The 16,298-nt window shown below is 39.5% G+C and overlaps 2 protein-coding genes across 4 annotated transcripts in view; one reads left to right on the top strand and one right to left on the bottom strand.

Annotated features, from left to right (window-relative positions):
• The window catches only part of GOPC (golgi associated PDZ and coiled-coil motif containing), a 40,433-nt gene extending 24,614 nt beyond the window's left edge, over window positions 1–15,819 (bottom strand). For both annotated transcript variants that reach the window (XM_043889924.1, XM_043889925.1), the window contains exon 1: window positions 15,292–15,819. In XM_043889924.1, the coding sequence (XP_043745859.1) occupies window positions 15,292–15,579 (288 nt within the window). In that variant the 5' untranslated portion in view covers window positions 15,580–15,819. The remainder of the gene's footprint in view (window positions 1–15,291) is intronic.
• Window positions 15,820–15,995: 176 nt separating this feature from the next.
• LOC122685299 (nephrocan-like) overlaps window positions 15,996–16,298 on the top strand; it is a 30,950-nt gene continuing 30,647 nt past the window's right edge. Inside the window, exon 1 of one of the 2 annotated variants that reach the window (XM_043889921.1) lies at window positions 15,996–16,122. The gene's annotated coding sequence lies outside the window, so the exon portion shown is untranslated. The remainder of the gene's footprint in view (window positions 16,123–16,298) is intronic. The other variant, XM_043889922.1, reaches the window with a different exon arrangement.

Raw genomic sequence — 16,298 nt, 5'->3', positions numbered from 1 at the left:
TTATGAGGACACCCTCTCCTCATCTAGTTTTGCTTAAGAGGCTATGACTGGATTTCTTTTTTCGTAATTCTAGTTCTTCTGTTTTTACAAAAGATGTTTTAAAATTTAAAACTTGATCCATTGTGATCTTTCCCAGAAATCTTTATCTCACGTTTTCACTGCAATAGAAAAGCTGTGATAGGCTAGATCAGTACTTCCTAAGATAAATTTAATATGAACCACATGTGTAATTTAAATTTTTCCAGTAGCCACATTTAAAAAGTAAAATTAAACAAGTGAAATAAATTTTTATAATATAAACCTAAAGGTTTAATCAGATTTACAGTCAGCTCTCTGTATCTACACATTCTGCATCTACAGATTCAACCAACTGTGGATCAAAAATATTGGGGGGGCGGGGGGTGGCGGGAAGCTTCAGAAAGTTCCAAAAAGTAAAACTTAGTTTGCTTCATGCTGGCAACTATTTATATAGCATTCACATTGTATTAGGTATTATAGGTTAACTTAGAAATGATTTAAAATACACAGGAAGATGTGCACTGCTTATGTGCAAATACTGCACCATTTTATATAGGATACTTTAGCATCCATAGATTCTGGCATCTGCAGGGGTGGGGCTGGGAAGGCCTGGAACCATCCCCTACAAATACTGAAGAATAACGGTACTTAAATGTTTATGGCAAGAAGTACACGATGTGTTTCAACAGGTATATACTGTCTGGTTTTCCCATTATGATTTATGTTTCAAATAAAAAACCTCATTATTTATTAATAGCTGAGCAAAACTTCTGGCATTAAGAAAGATACAAAGAGGCATAAGTGGTATTCATGAACTAACTTAGCAGGATATCTTGGGATATCTGTGCGTGCATGCTAAGTCACTTCAGTCGTGTCCAACTCTTAGCGACCCCATGGACTGCAGCCCGCCAGGATCCTCTCTCCATGCGGATGCTCCAGGCAAGAATACTGGAGTGGGTTGCCATGCCCTCCTCCAGGGGATCTTACCGACCCAGGGAAAGAACCTGCGTCTCCTGCGTCTCTTGCGTCTCTAACCTAGGAAGCCCTAGGTTAGCAGATTAATATTCAGAAGACCTCCATACTACCCTGTGGTCCCTTGCCTTGGAAGGAAGGAGGTCAAAGAGATCTTAGAGAACATAAAGACTACGATTATGATGATTACTATTTAGATAACAAAACCAACGCCCATCAAAGCTGCTTTTCTTTCTATGGCTATCCGAACAGCCAGTGGCAGAACAGCCCTTTGAACCCAATCCTCACTCCTGGGGCAAGGAAGCAGATGTGTTATTAAGCAGTTAGCTGTAAGGAAAAAATGTTTCTGCTGCTACAATACCTGTTTAACTTACTAACAATATTCACAGTTACCGCAAAGCAAGCATTTACCTACCACATGGCAGGTGTACACGTACCATGCATCATTGTAATTCTTATCATCATTCTCTCTCTCTCTCTCCTTTTTTAATAGTTAAGGAAACTAGAAATCAGAGTTTAAGCAATTTGCCCAAGATCACACAGCTGGTAAACAAGACTCAAATCTAGCTTGACCGTAAAAAACACCTAAGCATCTTTCACATCACTAACCTTGGCCACGCAATAACCAGGAAAGAATGAAAATAAGAAAATAAATAGTTGATTTCAACCTTCAACTCTTACATTTCTACATTGGTATCTAAAAAAATCTTTTAAAAAGCAAAATCAAAACCAGTTAAAGACCACCTTACATATAGATTTTATTTGGGATTCATTCTTTTCACTTTCCTACATTTGATTTTTCTATCCCGAAAGAATCAGGATATTCTTTTCCTAGAACTCATAAAGAACAAAAAGACTTCACCCTAGGAGGATCTCTGAGCCTTAGGACCTTGACTTTCACTTAAAGGTCCTTAAATCAACCAATGGTGAGATTTTCGAAGGCAGTGACTCTCAAATATAGTCCCTGGATCTCCACTATCAGCTAGAACCGAGTGGGGAGATGTATGAGAATTCTGGGCATATTCTGCAACATAGGAATGCAGTATTCTCAGGAATGAAAAAGAAAGACAGTGTATCTAAATAACTTTTTAGGATTTTTTTAGGATTATCATTACCATTCATTTGTATATGTAGTCATTACTATTCTATTTCTTACCTCAAATTCTTTTCCATGAAGTTAATTCCTTTCTAGTTCTTAAGTACTGGATTCCATTCTGTGGCACCAAAAATCAAAGCAATTTTTTATTCAGAGTTTCCTATTATTCCACACTGTCTAGACTTTAATCCTCTGTCCATACAATTTTGTAAAAATGTACAACAGCTGTACTTTTTCTTTCTAGATTTAGGCTAGTTTTTATTTAACTGTCTTATGGATAAAAAAGGCAATTACTTTACTGTAAGCATCCCCCCAAATCTCCTGTTCTGGGGAGAATTAAACTAAGACAAGAAATTAGCAAATATCCAACAGCAGGGAATTTGGGTCCAGGTCATTCATTACTTTGGGCATTTTGTACAGCTCTTTTGATAAAATTTTAATAAATCTAAGCTAAGAATCTAAGTTAAAAATCTGATAAAACATTTTTATTTTGCACATGAAGAATTGAGGTCCAAAGAGATTAGGTGAGTTGTCCTAAATTACAAACTGTATGGGATTAGAACTCAAGACCTCCTGACATCCTTTATAATTCTGGCAGTTAATAGGAAAAATGGAAAGGAAGGAGTCTATGAGTTCCAAATGAGATCACATCTCAAATCCCAGAATTAGAACTCTAAGCAAGAGACTACTCTGAACATACACCATGTAGCCAGCCTCACCCCCCAAACATCCAAATGCATGTGGATGTGCACACATACACAAACACACATGTAGGCAAGGACAGGCTTGCACACAAAAGCACACACACTCAAGAGTGGGTCTTTGCTGGAATTACAAAGAAACCTGTTGACTTCAAATAGCAATTTAACCGTTATGAACCATAGCATACAAAGTTGCTGATAAAGACCACATTTCCCTGCAAACGCTTCTATACTTTAAAATATGTGTATAAAATGTAATCACATCATTAAAAAGAAACAATTATGCTTTTAAATGTATGTTTTTACTATTTGCAAATGCAATTTAGGATGAAAGTACAGATTGGAATTTAAATCTCCAGCAATAACACCATTTGATGTCAATGTCTAAAATTTATCATCTATACCCACCTACTTTCCTCAAAGGTTTTAAAGCTCATAAGACCAATCAAACAAATGTAAAAAAATAAAAATCATACAATGATGGTGGGATATGACTTGGTAAAGATAAAAGCCTTACTACAGTTTATTGAGTATTAAATATTGAGCTTCCTATTAACAGGAGAAACATGTAACATGTAAGAATCATGTAAACAAACAATGCTATTTTATCCAGTAAGACTGTCTTTTTTTTCCCCAGGGTCTAAACTGTTAAAAGAATCTATCATTCTTATACAAAAGGTTGTAAGCTACCTGACAGACAAGAGCATCATTGCTTTACATGGCCTTTTCCCCTCTGTGACAAGAATCAAGGAGATAATGTTACTAATGAAAGCATTTTGATCCATTCTTTTTCTTTTCTTCTACTTTTTCAAAATAGCCGAACAAAGTCTTACAGCTCGTTTAATTTAACCCACACCTTTATAAAGACTTTCTCTATTTTCTCTTTTCTTCCTGTGACCAGGATACTTGGCGTTGCTCTAATATCCAAGATTATAAAAAGCCAGTGAGTCCTGTTCTAAAGCAAAGACTGTGACCAAACAGAAAATACATTCAAAGGTTAAACATCAAGATGTTAACTCAAGATAGGAAATAATATTCTCTTTCTTAATTACGTATCAGCTCTCGAAATAGTATGTTCATTTGGCTTATGAAAGTTCTGTGAGAAAACTACCTCTCTGCTCCAATTTCCAATCCAAGCATAAAGACCACTAACTTCATCTGTCATCATTTCTCCCCAAAGTATTCTACAGCTATTTTTAGTCTTCCACATCATCACACATTTATTCAACAAGTTATTTATTAAGCACCAATATACATCAAGCAGTGGGCTGGGCCCAAGGGATACACTGCTGGCTGAAACAAATGTGGATCCTGCCATTCAAGGCTTAGCGTGGCCTTGCACAGGAGGCGGCTCATACAGAAAATGAACGGCATATATAATAATGGCATCAACCATGTGCCAGGCACTGTTGTGAACAAACCCATGTTTTAATTGCCCTAATCCTCACAATAATCCTCAAAGATACTTTTTTGTACAAAGGGAAGTGAAGCAGAGAGATTAGGTAACTTGTCCAAGGTCATTACAAAGTCAGTAGTAATATACATAATTAAAAGCCATAATAAGCTGTCTGAAAGGAGCTAAACAAAGACAATTAGTGGGATGGGAGTGTATGGCTATCCTCTGGGAACACTTCTGGGAACAGTTGCAGTTATTATAAGGGCAGCAGTTCTCACTGGTCTGTGTGACCATTTCAGAGCATATGCAAAGCCAAAATTATTTTCATAATAATAAAGTATTATTTGCCTTTTTTATTGTGCTGACATTCGTTCCAAAGATGTTAAAGCAATAATGACTAGAAGGCTGACAACACATCAAGGCAGTGGCACCAAACTACCAGTAGTCAATGTATGTTTCACTAACATGCACTCCCAGTACAAAACAAAAAACACTTCAAAATGTCCCAATAAAGCAGCAAAATTATCACTTTCTAAAAATCTCAACCCTTGAATAAGTTTTTAATGTTCTGTGGGATGAAATGGGAAGCATGCATAAAGCATCCCTAATGCTTCCCTGATGGCTCAAACGGTAAAGAATCAGACTGTAATACAGGAGACTTGGGTTCAATCCCTGGGTCAGGAAGATCCCCTGGAGAAGCAAATGGCAACCCACTCAAGCACTCTTGCCTGGAAAGTTTTGACAGAGGAGCCTGGCGGGATACAGTCCATGGGGTTACACAGAGTCAGACACGACTGAGTGACTAAAACTTGCCTTTTCATTTTCACTTTGCTGCATATCAAACTATGTTGTCTCAAGAAAAAGCACTTATGCAACTGCTTGAGTTGCAAAGCTGAACATTTTTTTCTTAGAACACCATTTTTATTTGAAAGAAGAACAAACTGTGGTTATTAAGATTGATATATCTGGCAGACATGTTCTTAAAGATAAAGTGAATCTGCTATTCCAAGGAAAACAACTGACAGCATTTGTTGCCAATGGTAAAAATTTACACTTTCAAGTGAAAACGAGAATTTTGGAAAATCTGAATCCATCACTATAAACCTGACAGCTTCCCAATATTTAAATATTTCTCATGTGATTGGAGATATTAACAAATGTGATTTTTTGCTACTGTATTATGAGGTGTGTCCACATTTGGAAGATCTGGATAACTCAGCAAACCAATGTTTTCAAAATGACCACACACAATGTTAAAGTCATGCCTTGGTAAAAGATTCATTCAAAGGCTACAAAGATAGACCAATGTATTTTAATATGATGGTATATAAATGGTTCACTGATAGTTTCATACTCCACATTGTAACTAACCTTTAAGTAACTACCTTTTACTATCAAAGAATATCCACAATTATCTGAAATGGCTATTAAAATACTGCTCCCTTATCGAAGTACTTATCTCTGTGAGGTCAAATTTTCTTTCTATAACCAAAACCACATATCACAACTGTTTGAATGTAAAAGCAGATACAAGAGTCCAGCTATCTATTGAGACAGATTTTTTTTTTATTTTAATGTAAAACAATGCTACTCATAATTTTTGGGGAAGTGTAGCTATTTTAATTAATAATTATATTAACACACAATGGGTTTACTGTTGCTATTTTTTTAATATATACATTTTATTGAAGTATAGTTGACTTACAATGTTTCATATGCACAGCAAGATTATACATATACATATATATACATAGCTATACACATACACATAATCTTTGAAATTATTTCCATTATAGGTTATTACAAGATGTTGACTAGTTCCCTGTGCTATAAACTGTTGCTACTTTTAACTAATACTGGGTTGGCCAAAAGGTTCGTTCGGGAAACACTGAATGAGTCTTTTCAGTTCTGTTCAGTTCAGTTGCTCAGTCATGTCTGGCTCTTTATGACCCCATGGACTGCAGCATGCCAGGCTTCCCTGTCCATCACCAACTCCTGGAGCTTGCTCAAACTCATGTCCATAGAGTCGGTGATGCCATCCAGCCATCTCATTCTCTGTTCTCCCCTTCTCCTCCTGCCTTCAATCTGTCCCAGCATCACGGTCTTTTCAAATGAGTCAGTTCTTCCCATCAGGTGGCCAAAGTACTGGAGTTTCAGCTTTAGCATCAGTCCCTCCAATGAATATTCAGGACTGATTTCCTTTAGGATTGACTGGTTTGATCTCTTTGCAGTCCAAGGGACTCTCAAGAGTCTTCACCGACACCACAGTTCAAAAGCATCAATTCTTCAGCGCTCAGCTTTCTTTATGGTCCAACTCTCACATCCATACAAGACTACTGGAAAAACCATAGCCTTGACTAAACAGACTTTTGTTGGCAAAGTAATGTCTCTGCTTTTTAATATGCTGTCTAGGTTGGTCATAACTTTTCTTCCAAGGAGCAAGCGTCTTTTAATTTCATGGCTGCACTCACCATCTGCAGTGATTTTGGAGCCCCCAAAATAGTCTCTGTTTCCATTGTTTTCCCATCTATTTGCCATGAAGTGATGGGAACAGATGCCATGATCTTAGTTTTCTGAATGTTGAGTTTTAAGCCAGCTTTTTCACTCTCCTCTTTCACTTTCATCAAGAGACTCTTTAGTTCTTCGCTTTCTGCCATAAGGGTGGTGTCATCTGCATATCTGAGGTTACTGATATTTTTCCCGGCAATCTTGATTCCAGCTTGATGAATCTTTTGGCCAACTCAATAAATATTTAGTTTTCTCAGTTTTAATTTTTAATACAGTAAATACCAGTAGATATAACCTGTATTTCTTTTTTTCATAAAAAGCTCTCTGAGGACCTTATAACTGTAGAATGTAAAGGAGTCTTGAGACCAAAATGTTTAAGAATTATTGTTTTGGTTTCTGAAAGGAGACCCATGTGGACTGGGCCATACAAAAAAAATGGGAAGAATGATAAGATGTGACACTGGAGAGCTATCCAGAGGTGAGATCACAGAAAGTTCATCAGTGATAAAGAGTCTGAATTAACTCAAAGTATAATTGAGGAATTTAAAACAGAATGACATGATCATATTTATGTTTTTTAAAAGGAAGCTGTGTGTAATATGGGATACAATGTGACTGAACTACAGTTAGGGGATCTGAAATGGAAGAAAGTAGATAAATCTGTGGTGTATTTTTAAAAGTTAAAGTATTTTAAACCTCAAAATGAAGTCCCAAACAATATAAAATGCTTTCAGTTTTCATTTTAATGTAAAGAATTCAGTTGCTCTATGACCAAACTGGAGGTGGAGTGAAGAGAATGAACTTACCCAATATATTAGAAACATTACAAGTACACTAAATCCATACTCAGTACTCTAAAACAGTGATGTTTAAAGTTACACTCAGTCAGTTTCAACTTGTTCTTAAAATGGAATACCATGAAATAGTAACTCAGAAATCGTATCTTTGTGACTGATTCAGTCACTCAAAAATGTGGTGGGGACCATCTTAGACACAATGGACAGCAGAGTCGTCCAGAGAGACACCATTCCAGCTCTCATGAAGCCTGTATTACAGAATGATTACTGGTAATCTTTGAGGATTCATGGCAGAACAAAATAACTAAAGTTGTTTCAAATGATTTACTCATTCAAATAAACATCTGTAGAGTATATACAATGTGCCAGGACCTGGAGAAAAAAATGATAAATAAGACATGGATTCTGCCCTTGAGGATTTTACGTCTAATAGAATGAGATTAAAAATACATTTCAATTATGATGTAAAGTGTTGTAAACACCTATACAGAGGCATGCGTGATGTACCCATTCAAGAAGAAACAAAGGGAGTCAGAAAGAAGGGAATGCTGAATGGAGATCCGCTAATACACAGAGAAGGGAAAGGTCTGAGATATGAAAACCCCTAGCAGGTGAGATATGGAGGCAAGCAGGTTAGAAAGGTTGGTATTTAATGTGTGAGTTCCAAATTTCCAAAAATTGGCCCCTTTAAAGGGCCAATTCTGTAATCCACATATATAAGTCAACTTGATAACCACACTGAAAGGAATTATTTCCTTCTCAATATGGTATGGGAAGAACCATGGAGAGAAAAAACTACCAACCAATTTTCAGAAACCAAAATGGGTTCATAAAGGGATACTGATACCCTCAAAAGTCAGCTGTCACAAGCATTTGATAGTTCAGATAACTCCACCTACAACAAAATCTTGACCTTCAAGGAGCTTACTTTACAGAAGCAGAGAAATGTGGTAACCACTAGTTACAGCCCAATGTAACAAATCTTACAACAGCTTGAGTTTCAAGGTGTTAGGACTAAGGTTTGTTGGGTGAGGAAAGCCTTCAAAACAAATGGTGATGTAAGCAGTGTCTTGAAAGATGAGGGTGTTTGATCCTGTAGACAAAGGGGACAGAGAAGTTACTATACACAAAAGTCTATGCCAAAGTAGAGACGCCAAGAAAGAGCAGGCCTATTTACAGAAAAGAAATTAGAGCAGTTTTACTGAGGGACAAGCAGCTAACAAGGGGTGAGGAGAGAAAAGGACAGACAGACTGGGCACTGATCAATGTACCAGAGTATGAATTTTAGCCAGTAAGTGATAATATGCATGCTCAGTCACTTCAGTCATGTCCAACTCTGTGTAACCCTATGGACAGTAGCCTGCCAGCTTCCTCTGTCCATGGGATTCTCTAGGCAAGAATACTGGAGTGGGTTGCCATTTCCTGCTCCAGGGGATCCTCCCAACCCAGGGATCAAACTCACGTCTCTTATGTCTCCTGCATTTACAGGTGGGTTCTTTACCCCTTCTGCCACGTGGGAAGCCCAGTAAGTGATAAGGAAGTACACAAAGAGAGTGACAGGGTCAGAGCTGTCTTTTTTCATATGAGCCTTAATATGAATCACTTTAGAATGAGTTTTGGCAACAAAAGGATGATTTGGAGGGGTTAAGAAGTCATTAGGAAACCACGTGGCTGCGTTGTGCTTAGTTGCTCAGTCGTGTCCGATTCTGCGACCTCATGCACTGTAGCTCACCAGGCTCCTCTGTCCATGGCGTTCTCCAGGCAAGAATAGTGGAGTGGGTTGCCATGCCCTCCTTCACGGGATCTTCCCAACCCAGGGATCAAACCCAGGTCTTCCGCATTGCAGGCGGATTCTCTACTGTCAGAGCCACCAGGGAAGCCCAGGAAACTATGTTAGGAATATGCAAAAAAGGATAAAGACCTTAACAATGCACAGTCTCCTAAAGGCAACCCATTCTCTTTCCTGCCAGTCCTGCTCCGTCTTCTGGATTCCTCACTTCAGTGAATGGTATCAGTCTCCTATGGTTGTCATAACAAATTACCACAAAAGAGGTGGCTTCAAAGAACAAAACTTTATTTTCTCACAGCTCAGGATGCAGGAGCCTGGAATCCAGGTACTGGCAGGGCTCATGACTTCTGGAAATCCTGAAAGAGAAACTATCCCATGCCAGTCTCCTAATGCCGTGGCTGTTTGACTTGTAGACCTGTCCCTCTCTAATCTCCGACTCCATCCTCACACAGCCTTCTTCTCTGAGTCTCTGTGCATCCTCTGAGGATACTCTGTCACAATCTGCTATGACCTTATCTCCATCCTTACATTAATTACATTTGCAAAGACCCTATTTCCAAATAAGGTCACATTCTGAGGTTCTGTGTAGACATGAATTTGGGGGGAAGCACCATTCAAGCCACTGCAGGTATCAACCAATACATTTCCCAAACAGAAATGGGATGTCACCCATAACCCTTCCTCTTGCTTTACAGCTACATGATTATCAAAGACGGGTTATACTCCTTTAAAGATTATCTCCTTTTCTTCATCCCCAATACCATTTTCATTTCAATAACACTCTTGCGTGTACAGCAAACTTCCTGCTATGGCGCTGGATGAATGCAATTACTACTCTCATCACTATGTTTGTATTACTAGAGCAAGTCATACAACGGGGCAGACTGGTTGGACCATGAATTTATGGTAACTCTAAATTACCTCAGCACTGCCTGGCAGTCCTTCTATTTGACTGGCCAACTTGCTATCACACTCTTTCATTACTATTTCAGATTTTGCTCCCTCTCCTTGAGCTTTTACTTTCAACCACTTCCAGTTGTCCCAGGCTGCTGTTCTATAGAGTAAAGACGCCATCACACAAAACACTCCCTCCTTTCCCCTTAAGTGTAACAGCTGTCTTTTCAATATGAAGTCAGTCTCTTTACCTATATTCTGACCTTCATCTTCATTCAGAAACCTTACTGCTACTGATAATCCCCTTCTTTTCCTTAGAATATTCAGATTTTCAGTCAACTAGATGCTGCTTATTGGTTTGCAAACATGTTTAACTTTATTTTTACCATTAAAAAAAAAATGAAAACAATACGTCCCCTGAACTCCTCCTTCCCAGCTATCCAGCCACACTCAACTCTTTCTGGTTGCTTTTCTCTCTACCTCCTTTTCCAACCAGAGATAAATGTGTTTTTGGAGAGACTGGTTTTTCGTATTCTGTAGTCTTGGGCCCCTTACTTAATCCCTGTAAAATGGGAATAATAAACCTACCCCACACAACTTGTGAGAAATAGGTGAATCAATATACATAAAAGACGTAGGACAGAGCTGGGCCCTTGGTAACTGACCGACAGTTAGCAATATAGTCATTGCTGATAATATATCATATCCTTCCATTTATCCAGTCAATTGACATCAGAGAATCATCCTGAATTCCCTCATCCCTCTGTTCCAACCCATCCCTAGAATCTGTTTATTTTCACTTCTCATATCTCTCTTGTTCTGAACACTTTCCTCTGTCTCTGCTATCCTACTCCCATCATCTCACATGGATCAGAGCCCCCAATGGTTTTCTGCATTTATTCATTTTATTTCCACAAACTCTCTCTTTATCACAGCCAGAGTGAACTATTCTAATTTCCTATCTGAGATTACCACCTAATTTAAAATATTTCACATTGTTATGATAAAGCCCTCATCAAGTCTACTACATGATCTAGAAAATCATAAAGATGTGGTCCCTACATACTTGTTCAAACTTCTCTTGCCCTCTGCTCTTATAATGCATATCAACTCTCAGTTCTTCAAATGCATTAGCACTCGCCTATCACTGGTGCTTTCCATTTCCTGTTCTCTCTACTGGAATGTTGAATGATACTCCTATTTCTCTTGGCCTAATTAATTCTTACTCATCCTTTATGTTTTAACTAAATGGTCACTTCCTCAAAAGAAGCCTTCCTTGATCTCCCAGAAGAGGTTCTCATTACTCTATGTTCCTCAAAGTTGGAATTTCACATTTATATGATAATTATTTCAACAAATCCCCCCAATAGAATTTAAGTTTCATAACAGTGATGACTATACCTGTTTTTGCTCTCCATTGTATACCAAGTGCCCAACACAGCACACGGCACATAGCACTCAATAAATATACACTGGATCAATATTAAACTTCAAGTTCAAGGCTGCAAAGAGTCCCACTGCTTGTTTAAAAACAAAATACTTCTGCACTAGTCTAGAATGCTGCCCAGCTTATTCAAGTATGGAACATGGCACTAGAAACTAAATATGAATGGCCTTGGGCAAAGGGAAATCACTATAGTAATACCGAAAAGAGCAAGGATGGGGAATTCCCTGGTGGTCCAGTGGTTAGGATCTGGTGTTCTCACTGCCAGGGCCCTGGGTTTGATCCTTGGTCAGGGAACTAATATCCCTTGCGGACAAACAGCCTTGTAGACAAAAAAAAAAAGAGCAAGGATGGACAAGTGAGACTCGGGGAAGATTTTTTTTTTGGGGGGGGGGGGAGTTGGTTACTGTTTTTGAAACCTACCATTTTATGGCACTACAATTGTTCATGAGCAGTTAACAGCCAATGTTAAACAAACTACAATAAAACTGATGCACTTAAAAACAAAAGAACAAAAAGAGAAGAGCTTTAAAGCAGTAAAAGGACAGTATATCAGTTCATTTTCAATGAAGCTCTCGATGGCTCTGAACAGTAAATCACTTTAAAAACGATACTGACTCAGCAATTGCTGAGGGAAAGGAGGATGTGACAGAAGATGTGCTGTGTAGCTGTTATTTTTAAAGAAGGGGTGAACAGGCAGAAAACCATGTTTCAAGGCAGAGAGGTGAGTTTTCATAAAGCACTGGTTCTTGACGTTTGTTCTACTCCAACACCTACTCCTGCTACTACTATTACCACTACGACTGTCCCAACCAGTACCTGTGATTCCAGCACAGCTGTTCCCAAGTGGCTCACCACGGCAGGGATTCTCAAGCAGGTGGGAAGTATAAGAGAGACATGAGTAATTAAAAATGGCACTGCCTCAAAATATTATGACTTCTCTGCCCTCCCCCTCCCCTCTCTCCAAATACAACTTATGGAAAAAAGCAGTCATATAGATGCAATTTATATATTTTTTTTAATAGCAAATTTTTTTTTTGTAGCAAAACTGTTTTCCTAACTACTATACTAATATTAAATTAACTACCTAAAGACAATAACTTAGCAGAAGAAGGGCAATCTGGAAGGATGCTCAATTTAAATCTAAGTTACTCTTGGAGGTATCTGTTTCTTGATTATAAAAATATTCTATTATGGTAATATGGTTTAAGTATTAATCTCTATAACCAGCAAATTTTGGTGCACATCAGATCATCAGATCAGTTCAGTCGCTCAGTTGTGTCCAACTCTTTGCGACCCCATGAATCGCAGCACACCGTAAGTGACCTCAAATATTATGTCTTAATGTCCATATCCTTAAAGCAATAAAATCAATTAATTCACTTACTAAAAAATAAAACAGGGCAAGAAAGTATGAAATCTTTGCTAAAATTTCAAGATCTCAAAAGATTGCTAAAGGAACACAGGGCAACCTCTGAAATTCTGCAGATAATACAATGGCAGATCTACTTTGAAAGGCACTACTGACAATGACTCTCTCTCCTCAGCAATACACAACTGATTCCATGAAAACTGTGGAAATTGTTATATAGAGAAACAATAACCTTACAAAGAAGTCAACTGTAACTGAAAAAACACACAAACAACCCTTATTTTCTAAAATCTTTAAATCAAAAGCTTCAAGGATGTTGAAAAAAACATGCTCACATTGTGATGGGCTAGCATTTCTTGTTTTGAGAAATAAAGCCACCTTCTAAGCCAGGACATGGAATCAGAACACATAATTATGATTTCTGGAAAAGAAATTGCATAATTTAATATAACTCTAAATACTCATTTAAAATATTTAAAGATGAAAAAACTGAGTATCACCTGCTCACAGAACAATCATTTCTCCAAAATTGGATTTTTTAAATCTGACACCAAAATATCAAAGTTTCCTTAAGTCATTTAAAAAATGAATTAGATATTGTTTCATTTTTTAAAATCTGCTTATCCTCAGTGTGTATGTGTGTATACTCACTCAGTTGTGTCCAACTTTTTGCGACTTTATGGACTGTACCCTGCCAGGCTCTTCTGTCCTCAGTGAAAACTCTCAGTTGTATAGGATGAATAGCAAAAGCTACTAAAGACCATCAAATGCAATGTCACTACCTGAATAAAGAACCGTCTTCTAGAAGCTACAGCTGAATCGAGAAATCAAGATATATTTTCACAGATGTAGATTAATAAATGATTAGCTTTATGTCAACACTTCCAACCTTTTCAAAAGGGACAAAAGAAATAAACAGTTCTTTCAGTGAAGAAGAGTCGCAAAATCTCCCATATACAATTCTATGCTAATCAAAGATAAATTATACTACCTTTTTCAAGACGGACAGGAAGAAGAAAGAACACTAACTAACTACTAACCAAGGAGAGAATGCTGCTGCTGCTGCTGCTAAGTCACTTCAGTCGTGTCCAACTCTGTGCAACCCCATAGATGGCAGCCCCCCAGGCTCCTCCCTCCCTGGCATTCTCCAGGCAAGAATACTGGAATGGGTTGCCATTTCCTTCTCCAAAGCATGAAAGTGAAAAGTGAAAGTGAAGTCGCTCAGTCCTGTCTGACTCTTACCAACCCCATGCACTGTAGCCTACCAGGCTCCTCCCGTCCATGAGATTCTCCAGGCAAGAATGCATTTCTGATATTCATATTGATCTGGATCCAATGGGCACTCTCAATCATCACAACTGATAGTAATGATTTCTTAGAAAATCTAATGTCAAAGAGCTTTGCATATCATTTATTATCCTATTTTTATCCACTTTAAAATGAAAGACGCATTCTCTTATTTACAATTAAAAAATGCTCTTTATATAATGTTAATCTATCATGATTTCTAAATATTGTAAAAATACGTTAATTTAATTTTCTGCAAAACATGGTCAGTTTTTTGGGAACTATTACTACTGCACTCACACCCACAACCAAGATGAGAGACTTAAGCAAATGATCGGTCTTCACACTTTCAAAAATAAATCCAGACTTTGGGAAATTAGTAAAGTACAGACACAACCTCAATATTAGAAGTCATCTGAATAACCGTAGGGCGCTCTGGAGGTATCTGCCTGTAATTTAAGGACTAACTGTAAACTGAGATGGACATTGATACTATCTTGTTTATCCCATTTTCCTAAGAGCTTTGATCAAATTCCCCTAAACAGTTCATGCAGGCAAGGAATAGCGTTGCCTGTGTGCAACAATGAAAACTGACCTGAAATAGTTCAAAACGATCAGGACTGGTGATATACAAACCTGCAATGTGAAAGTAGATCTAAAAACTCAAATGTTAAAAGGTGAGCTAAAATATTCTTATGACAGAGCATCTTTGAGCTTCAGTTAAGTCTTAGGCTTCTTAACGAAAAGGCACAAGTAGACAGGTGTAATTAGTTCTGTTTCCTCCTCATAAAGATACCAGGAAGGTGGCTTTCAGGATCCCAGGTGACCTACATGTCAACCTACACACCTTTGCCTGCTCTCACCTCACCTCACCTCACTCTTTTCCTTCACACACAGACACGCACTCTCCCGTCACATAGGAAGCCCAGGTGCCCCAGTTGGCAGTTTTCACCGGTACGTTAAATGAAGTCTGATGGCTGGAGCTGAATGCCACCCGCTCCAGGGCTCAAGGCTCACCTCTAGCTTGTGGTTGATTTGGGACACAGTTTGGGCTTTGTGGCAAAGCTGCGCAAAGCAGGAGCTCAGGCTGGTCATCTTCTGTCTCCCCTCATAAGTGATGTCCGCCTGGTCCGGATCAATCTCGCCCAAGAGCAGATCCACATCCACGAAGGCCTTGTCGAACTCCTTCTCCAGTACCTCCAGCCACCGGAACATAGATACCCCGCCAGGGGAGACCCCCACGGCGCAAGAGGCTCCCCCTGAGACCCCTCCGGCCCCTGCCGGGCATGGACCGCCCGCCGACATGGCGCCGTCTAGGGCCTCCCCCGACTGCTGCTGACCCCGTCGTCCACCCCGCGAGAGGAACTGCTGGGACTGCGGGAAGCCCCGCGCACGCACGCTCCGTCTGTCCCCTCTCTTCCCCTCGCGTGGCTAACGCCGGCTACGCAGCCCCGGAGGGGCAAGAGCAGCAGAGCAGAGGCGACGGCGGTGGCACACGGAAGACGCGGGCCGTCCCACCTCTCGGCCCGCCCCCGCCGCGCATGCGTAGAAAAGACCTAGGCAGACGCAGCCCTGAGGGACGAAATGGGCGGGGCTAGGGTGCGACCTTGGCCTATGAAAAGCCTCCGTTTGGGACCGGCCTGTCAACGGCCATGTTGAGAACTGGCAAACTCCAGCTTGAATCCCCGAGACATAGAGACGCATGGTGTCGGCTTCCAAGTTGGGAAGGCCCGGAGAAGAGAAGGGTGTCCACGTCGCAGAGAGGAACAGCTTCCACCCCTTTGACTTCATAGTGGGCGGGAACCGTTCTAAAGTCGTCCGACAAAGTTGCCGCGGTGACATTCTGTGGTAGGGAAGGAAGAGTGAGAGAGGGCCGTGTGAGCATGCGCAGTGGCCACGTTTTCCCTTTTCCAGTCCAGTTCCTGTTACGGGTGAGGTGGGTGGGGTGGGTGGACACACTTGCTCCTCTCGGTAAACCAGGCCTTAAATTCTGGATGGAAACTGCCTAGAACTGCAAATTGAAG

This window comes from Cervus elaphus, chromosome 28 (genome assembly GCF_910594005.1).
Source record: "Cervus elaphus chromosome 28, mCerEla1.1, whole genome shotgun sequence".
NCBI classification, from domain to species: domain Eukaryota; kingdom Metazoa; phylum Chordata; class Mammalia; order Artiodactyla; family Cervidae; genus Cervus; species Cervus elaphus.
The sequence above is the reverse complement of the archived record's forward strand: the minus strand, read 5'-3'. Positions and strand labels throughout refer to the sequence as shown.